A 12,927-nucleotide genomic window follows, 5' to 3' on the forward strand; every position below is an offset into this window, starting at 1 on the left:
TACTTCAGATACTGTTAAATAAGGTGTACCAGCTCTAACTTCAGATACTGTTAAATATGGTGTGCCAGCTCTAACTTCAGATACTGTTAAATAAGGTGTACCAGCTCTTAAGATACTGTTAAATAAGGTGTACCAGCTCTAACTTCAGATACTGTTAAATAAGGTGTACCAGCTCTTACTTCAGATACTGTTAAATATGGTGTACCAGCTCTTACTTCAGATACTGTTAAATAAGGTGTACCAGCTCTTACTTCAGATACTGTTAAATAAGGTGTACCAGCTCTTACTTCAGATACTGTTAAATAAGGTGTACCAGCTCTAACTTCAGATACTGTTAAATAAGGTGTACCAGCTCTTACTTCAGATACTGTTAAATAAGGTGTACCAGCTCTTACTTCAGATACTGTTAAATAAGGTGTACCAGCTCTAACTTCAGATACTGTTAAATATGGTGTGCCAGCTCTAACTTCAGATACTGTTAAATAAGGTGTACCAGCTCTTAAGATACTGTTAAATAAGGTATACCAGCTCTAACTTCAGATACTGTTAAATAAGGTGTACCAGCTCTAACTTCAGATACTGTTAAATAAGGTGTACCAGCTCTAACTTCGGATACTGTTAAATATGGTGTGCCAGCTCTTACTTTAGATACTGTTATATACACTCACCTAAAGGATTATTAGGATCACCTGTTCAATTTCTCATTAATGCAATTATCAAATCAACCAATCACATGGCAGTTGCTTCAATGCATTTAGGGGTGTGGTCCTGGTCAAGACAATCTCCTGAACTCCAAACTGAATGTCAGAATGGGAAAGAAAGGTGATATAAGCAATTGTGAGCGTGGCATGGTTGTTGGTGCCAGACCGGCCGGTCTGAGTATTTCACAATCTGCTCAGTTACTGGGATTTTCATGCACAACCATTTCTAGGGTTTACAAAGAATGGTGTGAAAAGGGAAAAACATCCAGTATGCAGCAGTCCTGTGGGCGAAAATGCCTTGTTGATGCTAGAGGTCAGAGGAGAATGAGCCGACTGATTCAAGCTGAGGCAGATGGGCTACAACAGAAGACCCCACCGGGTCCCACTCATCTCCACTACAAGTAGGAAAAAGAGGCTACAATTTGCACGAGCTCACCACAATTGGACAGTTAAAGACTGGAAAAATGTTGCCTGGTCTGATGAGTCTCGATTTCTGTTGAGACATTCAGATGGTAGAGTCAGAATTTGGCGTAAACAGAATGAGAACATGGATCCATCATGCCTTGTTACCACTGTGCAGGCTGCTGGTGGTGGTGTAATGGTGTGGGGGATGTTTTCTTGGCACAGTGGTAATAGTTGAGGTTGTATTTACCACAGTGGAAATGGTTGAGGTTGTATTTACCACAGTGGTAATGGTTGAGGTTGTATTTATCACAGTAGTAATGGTTGAGGTTGTATTAACCACAGTGGTAATGGTTGAGGTTGTATTTACCACAGTGATAATGGTTTAGGTTCTATTTACCACAGTGGTAATGGTTTAGGTTGTATTAACCACAGTGGTAATGGTTCAGGTTGTATTTACCACAGTAGTAATGGTTGAGGTTGTATTTACCACAGTAGTAATGGTTGAGGTTGTATTTACCACAGTGATAATGGTTCAGGTTGTATTTACCACAGTAGTAATGGTTGAGGTTGTATTTACCACAGTAGTAATGGTTGAGGTTGTATTTACCACAGTGGTAATGGTTGAGGTTGTATTTACCACAGTGGTAATGGTTTAGGTTGCATTAACCACAGTGGTAATGGTTGAAGTTGTATTTACCACAGTGGTAATGGTTGAGGTTGTATTTACCACAGTGGTAATGGTTGAGGTTGTATTAACCACAGTGGTAATGGTTGAGGTTGTATTTACCACAGTGGTAATGGTTGAGGTTGTATTAACCACAGTGGTAATGGTTGAGGTTGTATTTACCACAGTGGTAATGGTTGAGGTTGTATTAACCACAGTGGTAATGGTTGAGGTTGTATTTACCACAGTGGTAATGGTTGAGGTTGTATTAACCACAGTGGTAATGGTTGAGGTTGTATTTACCACAGTGGTAATGGTTGAGGTTGTATTAACCACAGTGGTAATGGTTGAAGTTGTAAAATATTTATTAAACAACAGTTGGACTATAAACATTAGCATTAACACACAGGATCCGCTCTCGCCACAAGGGGGTGGAAGCCACCCAGCAGTAGAGTACAAACTTTATCAAAATACAGTACAGTGATTCTCCACAAAGACCCACCTCACTGATACACAACGCTACAACCGCTAATAACGTGCCTACAGAGCTCCTTAGGGCAGTTATAAACCCTGATTCAAGAGCAATATTGCTTGTTGTTGGTCAACATACAAAACCGGTTGCATCATGTCAGTTATTGACTATTTCTAAATGAGGAGTAAACCAATAATAATGGTGAATATTTAGAATCCAGTAAATGAGTCATGCACACACATGTACATTATCTAAATGGATGTTATTGGTTATACATCCTCACTGATTGGTCAATGGATATGATATGGAAGTATTCATAGTTGGACCCAAATGTCTAAAGATTTAATTCCCCGCTACTCCACTTAACAACCAAACAGCTTCAGTTACTAAATTCATCACAAATGAAAACCACTTACGCCATGACTTTTGTAATCGATCATAACATTGATACAAAAACACCAATGAGCCACAGAAACTAATCACCATGAATTATCCTTTTAAAATAGTGCAGTTTGCTACTACGCCCACCAGGTGGTGTTCTAACGTCTACAAACACCAGTCTTCAACCAGATCAGACTGAATGGAGAGACTGTCGAGATAAAACTAGTGCCTATAACATCGTGGTTGAGTTCGGTCAGAAAACCTGATTATTTATTGACCTCATTAGGTGTCTCTGAGATTGTCTTTTTAGAATTATATCCCTGATAATTACACAACTCATAATAAAACAATGTATAGCTAAATTCAGTCAAACCTGCCCTGACATATTCACACAGTATCTCATTTTCCTATGGTCAAATTAACTCGGTTCAATATAAGAACCTACTGCTACCACTGTGTGGGTCTGACTGAACACACTAAACCTTATACACACCCCACACACTGTCCTGGTGGATTATCCTGACAGTCCTGGTAGATTATCCTGACAGTCCCGTGGATTATCCAGACAGGCCTGGTGGATTATCCTGACAGTCTCTGTGGATTATCCTGAGTGGCCTGGTGGATTATCCTGACAGTCTTGTAGATTATCCAGACAGGCCTGGTGGATTATCCTGACAGTCTCGGTGGATTATCCTGAGAGGCCTGGTGGATTATCTTGACAGTCTCGGTGTATTATCCTGGCAGTCCTGGTAGATTATCCTGACAGTCTCGTGGATTATCCAGACAGGCCTGGTGGATTATCCTGACAGTCTCTGTGGATTATCCTGAGAGGCCTGGTGGATTATCCTGTGAGGCCTGGTGGATTATCCTGACAGTCTCTGTGGATTATCCTGAGAGGCCTGGTAGATTATCTTGACAGTCTCATGGATTATCCAGACAGGCCTGGTGGATTATCCTGACAGTCTCGGTGGATTATCCTGAGAGGCCTGGTAGATTATTTTGACAGTCTCGTGGATTATCCAGACAGGCCTGGTGGATTATCCTGACAGTCTCGGTGGATTATCCTGAGAGGCCTGGTGGATTATCCTGACAGGCCTGATGGATTATCCTGAGAGGCCTGGTAGATTATCTTGACAGTCTTGTGGATTATCCAGACAGGCCTGGTGGATTATCCTGACAGTCTCGGTGGATTATCCTGAGTGGCCTGGTGGATTATCCTGACAGTCTCGTGGATTATCCTGAGAGGCCTGGTGGATTATCCTGACAGTCTCGGTGGATTATCCTGACAGTCCTGGTAGATTATCCTGACAGTCTCGTGGATTATCCAGACAGGCCTGGTGGATTATCCTGACAGTCTCTGTGGATTATCCTGAGAGGCCTGGTGGATTATCCTGTGAGGCCTGGTGGATTATCCTGACAGTCTCTGTGGATTATCCTGAGAGGCCTGGTGGATTATCCTGTGAGGCCTGGTGGATTATCCTGACAGTCTCTGTGGATAATCCTGAGAGGCCTGGTAGATTATCTTGACAGTCTCGTGGATTATCCAGACAGGCCTGGTGGATTATCCTGACAGTCTCGGTGGATTATCCTGAGAGGCCTGGTAGATTATCTTGACAGTCTCGTGGATTATCCAGACAGGCCTGGTGGATTATCCTGACAGTCTCGGTGGATTATCCTGACAGTCTCGGTGGATTTTCCTGACAGTCTCGGTGGATTATCCTGAGAGGCCTGGTGGATTATCCTGACAGGCCTGATGGATTATCCTGACAGTCCTGGGCATTAGTTTAACAGTCCAGGTTTAGGATAACTAGTCTGGTCCTGTAGACAAATCAGGTTAATTTTAACTAGAAGGTTCCTTAAGCCTAGTCAGCTTTTGGTTTAACCAAACAGTTTCTGGAGACTAGTCAGGTGGGATTGTGTGGTGTAGGCAGGGCATATTGCTCTCACAGTGACTCTTCAATCTGCTGGTTATCAATAAAGCTGGCTCCACTCAAACACAGGCTGGTTGTTCCCTAAATTGGATTTTCTTTCATTTTTGAAGCATCTTTGAAATTCACTTTGAAATGAAAAGCACAATATAAAATAAATCTCATTCTGAATATTAATATAATCAGTAAAGTTTGTTCTATTCAAACAAAGTATCTCAAAAACCAACCAAGTTTTCTTTTTTTGTTCGATTCTTAAGTGATATTTATAGAATTAGGAAGACTAAGATAGACTACAAATGATTATGGTCATTGTAATATTGAAGTTTTTCCTGTCAATGTTTGTTCTTTTTGTCTGTTTCAGTGCAGGTCAGATATTTTCCCATAGCCTTTGGCTTTGTTGTGGCAGCAACCTTTGACCTTTGCCAAACCCTGAGGATCAAAAAACAACACAAGCGACAAATTACACAACATCCCATATCCCCACACCTCTGTAGGACTGCCATCAGCCCAACATCACCCAACCATTCCCCCAATATCAGCCAATCATCACCCCAACATCCCCCCAGTATCAGCCAATCATCAGCCCAACATCACCCCAACATCCCCCCAACATCAATCTAACATCAGCCTAAGACATTACCCATCATTATCATAATCTCTATTGTCCCATTAAACCCAATTAGTGCATTTAGAACAGTGGTGTGAGCAGCTGTGTGGGATTCTCTGTGTGTGTGTGTGTGTGTGTCTGTGCAGTTTCTTAAGTCTTCTACATAGTGCAGGGGAGCAACTGTGTGTGTGTGTGTGTGTGTGTGTGCGCGCGTTCATGTTCAGATACATCTGTGAGTATGGGAGAGGGGACGTGTGTGTGTGTGTTACAGTGTGTGTGTGTGTGTGTGTTACAGTGTTGTCTATTGAAACTACTAAAGATCAGTATAATTGCTCCTATACGTCATGTCACAGTAGAAACTGGGTGTTTAAGTGTCTCTGTGTGTGTGTGTGTGTGTCAGTGTTCACTGGCCCTGCGTCTGATGTGTGTGTGTGTGTGTGTCAGTGTTCACTGGCCCTGCGTCTGATGTGTGTGTGTGTCAGTGTTCACTGGTCCTGCGTCTGATGTGTGTGTGTGTGTCAGTGTTCACTGGTCCTGTGTCTGATGTGTGTGTGTGTCAGTGTTCACTGGTCCTGCGTCTGATGTGTGTGTGTGTGTCAGTGTTCACTGGCCCTGCGTCTGTTGTGTGTGTGTGTGTGTCAGTGTTCACTGGCCCTGCGTCTGTTGTGTGTGTGTGTGTGTGTCAGTGTTCACTGGCCCTGCGTCTGTTGTGTGTGTGTGTGTGTGTGTCAGTGTTCACTGGCCCTGCGTCTGTTGTGTGTGTGTGTGTGTGTGTCAGTGTTCACTGGCCCTGCGTCTGTTGTGTGTGTGTGTGTGTGTGTCAGTGTTCACTGGTCCTGCGTCTGTTGTGTGTGTGTGTGTGTCAGTGTTCACTGGCCCTGCGTCTGATGTGTGTGTGTGTCAGTGTTCACTGGCCCTGTGTCTGATGTGTGTGTGTGTGTCAGTGTTCACTGGCCCTGTGTGTGTGTGTGTCAGTGTTCACTGGTCCTGCGTCTGATGTGTGTGTGTGTGTCAGTGTTCACTGGCCCTGCGTCTGATGTGTGTGTGTGTCAGTGTTCACTGGCCCTGCGTCTGATGTGTGTGTGTGTGTGTCAGTGTTCACTGGTCCTGCGTCTGATGTGTGTGTCAGTGTTCACTGGCCCTGCGTCTGATGTGTGTGTGTGTCAGTGTTCACTGGCCCTGCGTCTGATGTGTGTGTGTGTGTCAGTGTTCACTGGCCCTGCGTCTGATGTGTGTGTGTGTGTCAGTGTTCACTGGCCCTGCGTCTGATGTGTGTGTGTGTGTCAGTGTTCACTGGCCCTGCGTCTGATGCGTGAGTGTGTCTGTGTTCACTGGCCCTGCGTCTGATGTGTGTGTGTGTGTGTCAGTGTTCACTGGCCCTGTGTCTGATGTGTGTGTGTCAGTGTTCACTGGCCCTGCGTCTGATGTGTGTGTGTGTGTGTGTCAGTGTTCATTGGGCATGTGTCTTATGGTGTGTGTGTGTGCCAGTTTTCATTGTGTGTCTGTGTGTGTGTGTGTGTGTCAGTGTTCATTGGGCATGTGTCTGATTGTGTGTGTGTGTGTGTGTGTGTGTCAGTGTTCATTGGGCATGTGTCTGATTGTGTGTGTGTGTGTGTGTGTGTCAGTGTTCATTGGGCATGTGTCTGATTGTGTGGAAGATCCAGTCCATCTTAGTGGTCCAGCCTCCATGATGGGCATCGTTCATCTGCTTGGTGAAGTACTCCAGCGCCTCCTGGTAGCAGAAAGACACATAACATGTAATAACGGGTAATAACAGGTAATATCAGATAATGGGAGGTAATATCATGTAATAATTGGGACCAAGTAATAACAGGTAATACCAGAGAATAACAGGTAATAATAGGTAATAACAGCTAATAAAAGCTAATAATAGGTAATAGCAGAACACATTTCTGCCCAGTGTTGTGATCTAAGTAGTGTCTCAAGGCCCTGCCTTTCTGAAGCATTTCCAATAACGGTCTGGATCTCATCCTGCTGCTTGTTCAACCAAGTTCAGACAGCTGCCCCATTCAGGAGCCACACAACACATTCTATTTTAAACATTTTATAGGTGCCGGAACTCAGTCATCAGTAAGGTTCTTCCTCAGGTAGGGTTATGGGTCAGAGGTCAGGGGTTTTACCTGTTGGCTGTTCTCCAGAGCCAAGGTGTTCCTCAGGCAGGGTTATGGGTCAGAGGTCAGAGGTTTTACCTGTTGGCTCTTCTCCAGAGCCAAGGTGTTCCTCAGGTAGGGTTATGGGTCAGAGGTCAGAGGTTTTACCTGTTGGCCTTTTTTGTTTAATTGTGTTATTTTAATGTCGCTGTTCTATGCTTTTAGGCTAATGCATTGTAGCACTTTGAGGTCATTTAATTGATATAAAGTGCATTATAAATAAAATTTATTATTGGCTCTTCTCCAGAGCCATGGTCTTCCTCAGCTAGGGTTATGGGTCAGAGGTCAGGGGTTTTACCTGTTGGCTCTTCTCCAGAGCCAGGGTCTTCCTCAGGTAGGCAATGTCATCAAAGGACTGTAGTTCAGGCATGCCACAGCCCAGCAGCAGAGAGAACAGGTTGATGAAGAGAGAGGCGTGTTGCCGGATGGCCAGGTAGGCCTTGTAACACATCTCCTGGAACCTAGTGGAGGAGGAGAGGGGCTTTACACTGGGTATATGGGGATTGTAAACCTAGTGGAGGATGAGAGGGGCTTAATACTGGGTATATGGGGATTGTAAACCTAGTGGAGGATGAGAGGGGCTTTACACTGGGTATATGGGGATTGTAAACCTAGTGGAGGAGGAGAGGGGCTTTACACTGGGTATATGGGGATTGTAAACCTAGTGGAGGATGAGAGGGGCTTTACACTGGGTATATGGGGATTGTAAACCTAGTGGAGGATGAGAGGGGCTTAATACTGGGTATATGGGGATTGTAAACCTAGTGGAGGATGAGAGGGGCTTTACACTGGGTATATGGGGATTGTAAACCTAGTGGAGGAGGAGAGGGGCTTTACACTGGGGTATATGGGGACTGTAAACCTAGTGGAGGAGGAGAGGGGCTTTACACTGGGTATATGGGGACTGTAAACCTAGTGGAGGAGGAGAGGGGCTTTACACTGGGTATATGGGGACTGTAAACCTAGTGGAGGAGGAGAGGGGCTTTACACTGGGTATATGGGGACTGTAAACCTAGTGGAGGATGAGAGGGGCTTAATACTGGGTATATGGGGACTGTAAACCTAGTGGAGGAGGAGAGGGGCTTTACACTGGGTATATGGGGACTGTAAACCTAGTGGAGGATGAGAGGGGCTTAATACTGGTTATATGGGGATTGTAAACCTAGTGGAGGATGAGAGGGGCTTAATACTGGTTATATGGGGATTGTAAATTTAGTGGAGGATGAGAGGGGCTTAATACTGGTTATATGGGGACTGTAAACCTAGTGGAGGATGAGAGGGGCTTAATACTGGTTATATGGGGACTGTAAACCTAGTGGAGGAGGAGAGGGGCTTAACACGGGATATATGGGGATTGTAAACCTAGTGGAGGAGGAGAGGGGCTTAATACTGGTTATATGGGGACTGTAAACCTAGTGGAGGAGAGGGGCTTTACACTGGGTATATGGGGACTGTAAACCTAGTGGAGGAGGAGAGGGGCTTAATACTGGTTATATGGGGACTGTAAACCTAGTGGAGGAGGAGAGGGGCTTAATACTGAGTATATGGGGACTGTAAACCTAGTGGAGGAGGAGAGGGGCTTAAAACGGGGTATATGGGGATTGTAAACCTAGTGGAGGATGAGAGGGGCTTAATACTGGTTATATGGGGACTGTAAACCTAGTGGAGGAGGAGAGGGGCTTAAAACGGGGTATATGGGGATTGTAAACCTAGTGGAGGATGAGAGGGGCTTAATACTGGTTATATGGGGACTGTAAACCTAGTGGAGGAGGAGAGGGGCTTTACACTGGGGTATATGGGGACTGTAAACCTAGTGGAGGAGGAGAGGGGCTTTACACTGGGTATATGGGGACTGTAAACCTAGTGGAGGAGGAGAGGGGCTTTACACTGGGTATATGGGGACTGTAAACCTAGTGGAGGAGGAGAGGGGCTTTACACTGGGTATATGGGGACTGTAAACCTAGTGGAGGATGAGAGGGGCTTAATACTGGGTATATGGGGACTGTAAACCTAGTGGAGGTGGAGAGGGGCTTTACACTGGGTATATGGGGACTGTAAACCTAGTGGAGGATGAGAGGGGCTTAATACTGGTTATATGGGGATTGTAAACCTAGTGGAGGATGAGAGGGGCTTAACACGGGATATATGGGGATTGTAAACCTAGTGGAGGAGGAGAGGGGCTTAATACTGGTTATATGGGGACTGTAAACCTAGTGGAGGATGAGAGGGGCTTAATACTGGTTATATGGGGACTGTAAACCTAGTGGAGGAGGAGAGGGGCTTAACACGGGATATATGGGGATTGTAAACCTAGTGGAGGAGGAGAGGGGCTTAATACTGGTTATATGGGGACTGTAAACCTAGTGGAGGAGAGGGGCTTTACACTGGGTATATGGGGACTGTAAACCTAGTGGAGGAGGAGAGGGGCTTAATACTGGTTATATGGGGACTGTAAACCTAGTGGAGGAGGAGAGGGGCTTAATACTGAGTATATGGGGACTGTAAACCTAGTGGAGGAGGAGAGGGGCTTAAAACGGGGTATATGGGGATTGTAAACCTAGTGGAGGATGAGAGGGGCTTAATACTGGTTATATGGGGACTGTAAACCTAGTGGAGGAGGAGAGGGGCTTAAAACGGGGTATATGGGGATTGTAAACCTAGTGGAGGATGAGAGGGGCTTAATACTGGTTATATGGGGACTGTAAACCTAGTGGAGGAGGAGAGGGGCTTTACACTGGGGTATATGGGGACTGTAAACCTAGTGGAGGAGGAGAGGGGCTTTACACTGGGTATATGGGGACTGTAAACCTAGTGGAGGAGGAGAGGGGCTTTACACTGGGTATATGGGGACTGTAAACCTAGTGGAGGAGGAGAGGGGCTTTACACTGGGTATATGGGGACTGTAAACCTAGTGGAGGATGAGAGGGGCTTAATACTGGGTATATGGGGACTGTAAACCTAGTGGAGGATGAGAGGGGCTTTACACTGGGTATATGGGGACTGTAAACCTAGTGGAGGAGGAGAGGGGCTTAACACGGGATATATGGGGATTGTAAACCTAGTGGAGGAGGAGAGGGGCTTAATACTGGTTATATGGGGACTGTAAACCTAGTGGAGGAGAGGGGCTTTACACTGGGTATATGGGGACTGTAAACCTAGTGGAGGAGGAGAGGGGCTTAATACTGGTTATATGGGGACTGTAAACCTAGTGGAGGAGGAGAGGGGCTTAATACTGAGTATATGGGGACTGTAAACCTAGTGGAGGAGGAGAGGGGCTTAAAACGGGGTATATGGGGATTGTAAACCTAATGGAGGATGAGAGGGGCTTAATACTGGTTATATGGGGACTGTAAACCTAGTGGAGGAGGAGAGGGGCTTAAAACGGGGTATATGGGGATTGTAAACCTAGTGGAGGATGAGAGGGGCTTAATACTGGTTATATGGGGACTGTAAACCTAGTGGAGGAGGAGAGGGGCTTAAAACTGAGTATATGGGCACTGTTAACCTAGTGGAGGAGGTATATGGGGACTGTAAACCTAGTGGAGGAGGAGAGGGGCTTAACACTGAGTATATGGGGGGCCGAGAAAGGCAGTGTGTGTATATATAGGTGTGTGTGTCGGGAGTGGTTGTATAGTTGTGTGTGGGTATATAGGTGTGAGTGTGTGTGTTGTGATGGCAATTTCTAAAATCCAAATTACCTTGTGGGGCCATTTTGTCCCCACAACTATAGCAAAACCTGAAAAACATGCCTTGTGGGGACATTCTTTAGGGCCCCATGAGGGGAAAGTAAATTTCCGGCTCAGGGTTTAGGGTCAAAATTACAATTGATTTCATAGTTAGAATTGGGGTTTCTTTAAGGTCCAGGCGTTGTTGGTTAAGTTTAGGGTTAAGGTTAGGCATTACATCTAGTTAAAGTTTAAGCATATATGTTACTTTTATTGAGGTTAACGTTAGGGTTAGGGTTAGATTAGGGTTAGGTTAGGGTTAGGTTTAGATCAGGGTTAGGTTAGGGTTAGATTTAGATTAGGGTTAGGTTAGGGTTAGGGTAAAGATTAGGGCAAGGGAGCATGCAATTACGTTTTTCAGGGCCCCATGAGGATATAAAAACAAATGTGTGTGGATGTGTGTGGGTGTGGGTGTGTGTGGGTGTGTGTGGGTGTGTGCGGGTGTGTGCGGGTGTGTGGGTGTGTGTGTGTGTGTGTGTGGGTGTGCATGCATAGTGGTACCTCTCAAATTCCTTGGTCTTGGTACACTCCTGGACACCCTTGCTGATGACGATGAGGAAGTCCTGTGTCAGAACAAATGGAACCCTCTCCCTCTTGTAGCCAAACTTCTTCTTCTTATGATCCAGGAAGTGACCAAAGTCTATATGGAACAGCTAGAGGAGGGATGCTGTTTATAACCACTTTTCTTACTGTTGTTTTCCCAGACATCTGAATTACCTTTCATTCAGGGTTGATGAGATATTCTCTCTGAGACTGAGGAGTGTGTGGGTGTGTTGTGTGTGTGTGTGAGTTACCTGGCCATTCTCCTTGACCATGATGTTGGAGTTGTGTCTGTCCCCAATCCCCAGGATGAAGGTGGCTACACAGTATCCTGCACAGGACCGCGTGAACAGGTCTATCGCTCTGTCATAACTGACAAGACAGACAGACATATTAACAGGTATATCGCTCTGTCATAACTGACAAGACAGACAGACATATGAACAGGTCTATCGCTCTGTCATAACTGACAAGACAGACAGACATATGAACAGGTATATCGCTCTGTCATAACTGACAAGACAGACAGACATATGAACAGGTCTATCGCTCTGTCATAACTGACAAGAGAGACAGACATATGAACAGGTATATCGCTCTGTCATAACTGACAAGACAGACATATGAACAGGTCTATCGCTCTGTTATAATTGACAAGACAGATATATGAACAGGTCTATCGCTCTGTCATAACTGACAAGACAGACAGACATATGAACAGGTCTATCGCTCTGTTATAATTGACAAGACAGACATATGAACAGGTCTATCGCTCTGTCATAACTGACAAGACAGACAGACATATGAACAGGTCTATCGCTCTGTTATAATTGACAAGACAGACATATGAACAGGTCTATCGCTCTGTCATAACTGACAAGACAGACAGACATATGAACAGGTCTATCGCTCTGTCATAACTGACAAGACAGACAGACATATGAACAGGTATATCGCTCTGTCATAACTGACAAGACAGATATATGAACAGGTCTATCGCTCTGTCATAACTGACAAGACAGACAGACATATGAACAGGTATATCGCTCTGTCATAACTGACAAGACAGATATATGAACAGGTCTATCGCTCTGTCATAACTGACAAGACAGACAGACATATGAACAGGTCTATCGCTCTGTTATAACTGAAAAGACAGACATATGAACAGGTCTATCGCTCTGTCATAACTGACAAGACAGACAGACATATGAACAGGTCTATCGCTCTGTTATAATTGACAAGACAGATATATGAACAGGTCTATCGCTCTGTTATAACTGACAAGACAGACATATGAACAGGTCTATCGCTCTGTTATAACTGAAAAGAC

At 45.0% G+C, this 12,927-nt stretch overlaps 1 protein-coding gene across 5 annotated transcripts in view; it reads right to left on the bottom strand.

The window, feature by feature from the left end:
- Nucleotides 1-6,712: 6,712 nt before the first annotated feature.
- Nucleotides 6,713-12,927, bottom strand: part of zgc:158659 (uncharacterized protein LOC791141 homolog) — a 36,645-nt gene continuing 30,430 nt past the window's right edge. For 3 of the 5 annotated variants that reach the window (XM_034290732.1, XM_034290733.1, XM_034290736.1), the window contains 4 exons: nt 11,849-11,966; nt 11,556-11,707; nt 7,628-7,790; nt 6,713-6,890 (listed from right to left, as the gene is read on the bottom strand). In XM_034290732.1, the coding sequence (XP_034146623.1) occupies nt 6,780-6,890; nt 7,628-7,790; nt 11,556-11,707; nt 11,849-11,966 (544 nt within the window). In that variant the 3' untranslated portion in view covers nt 6,713-6,779. Of the gene's footprint in view, nt 7,446-7,566; nt 7,791-11,555; nt 11,708-11,848; nt 11,967-12,720; nt 12,785-12,927 lie in introns of those variants that run through there. The other 2 variants (XM_034290734.1, XM_034290735.1) reach the window with 2 other exon arrangements.

Source organism: Esox lucius, chromosome 24, assembly GCF_011004845.1.
Source record: "Esox lucius isolate fEsoLuc1 chromosome 24, fEsoLuc1.pri, whole genome shotgun sequence".
NCBI classification, from domain to species: Eukaryota; Metazoa; Chordata; class Actinopteri; order Esociformes; family Esocidae; genus Esox; species Esox lucius.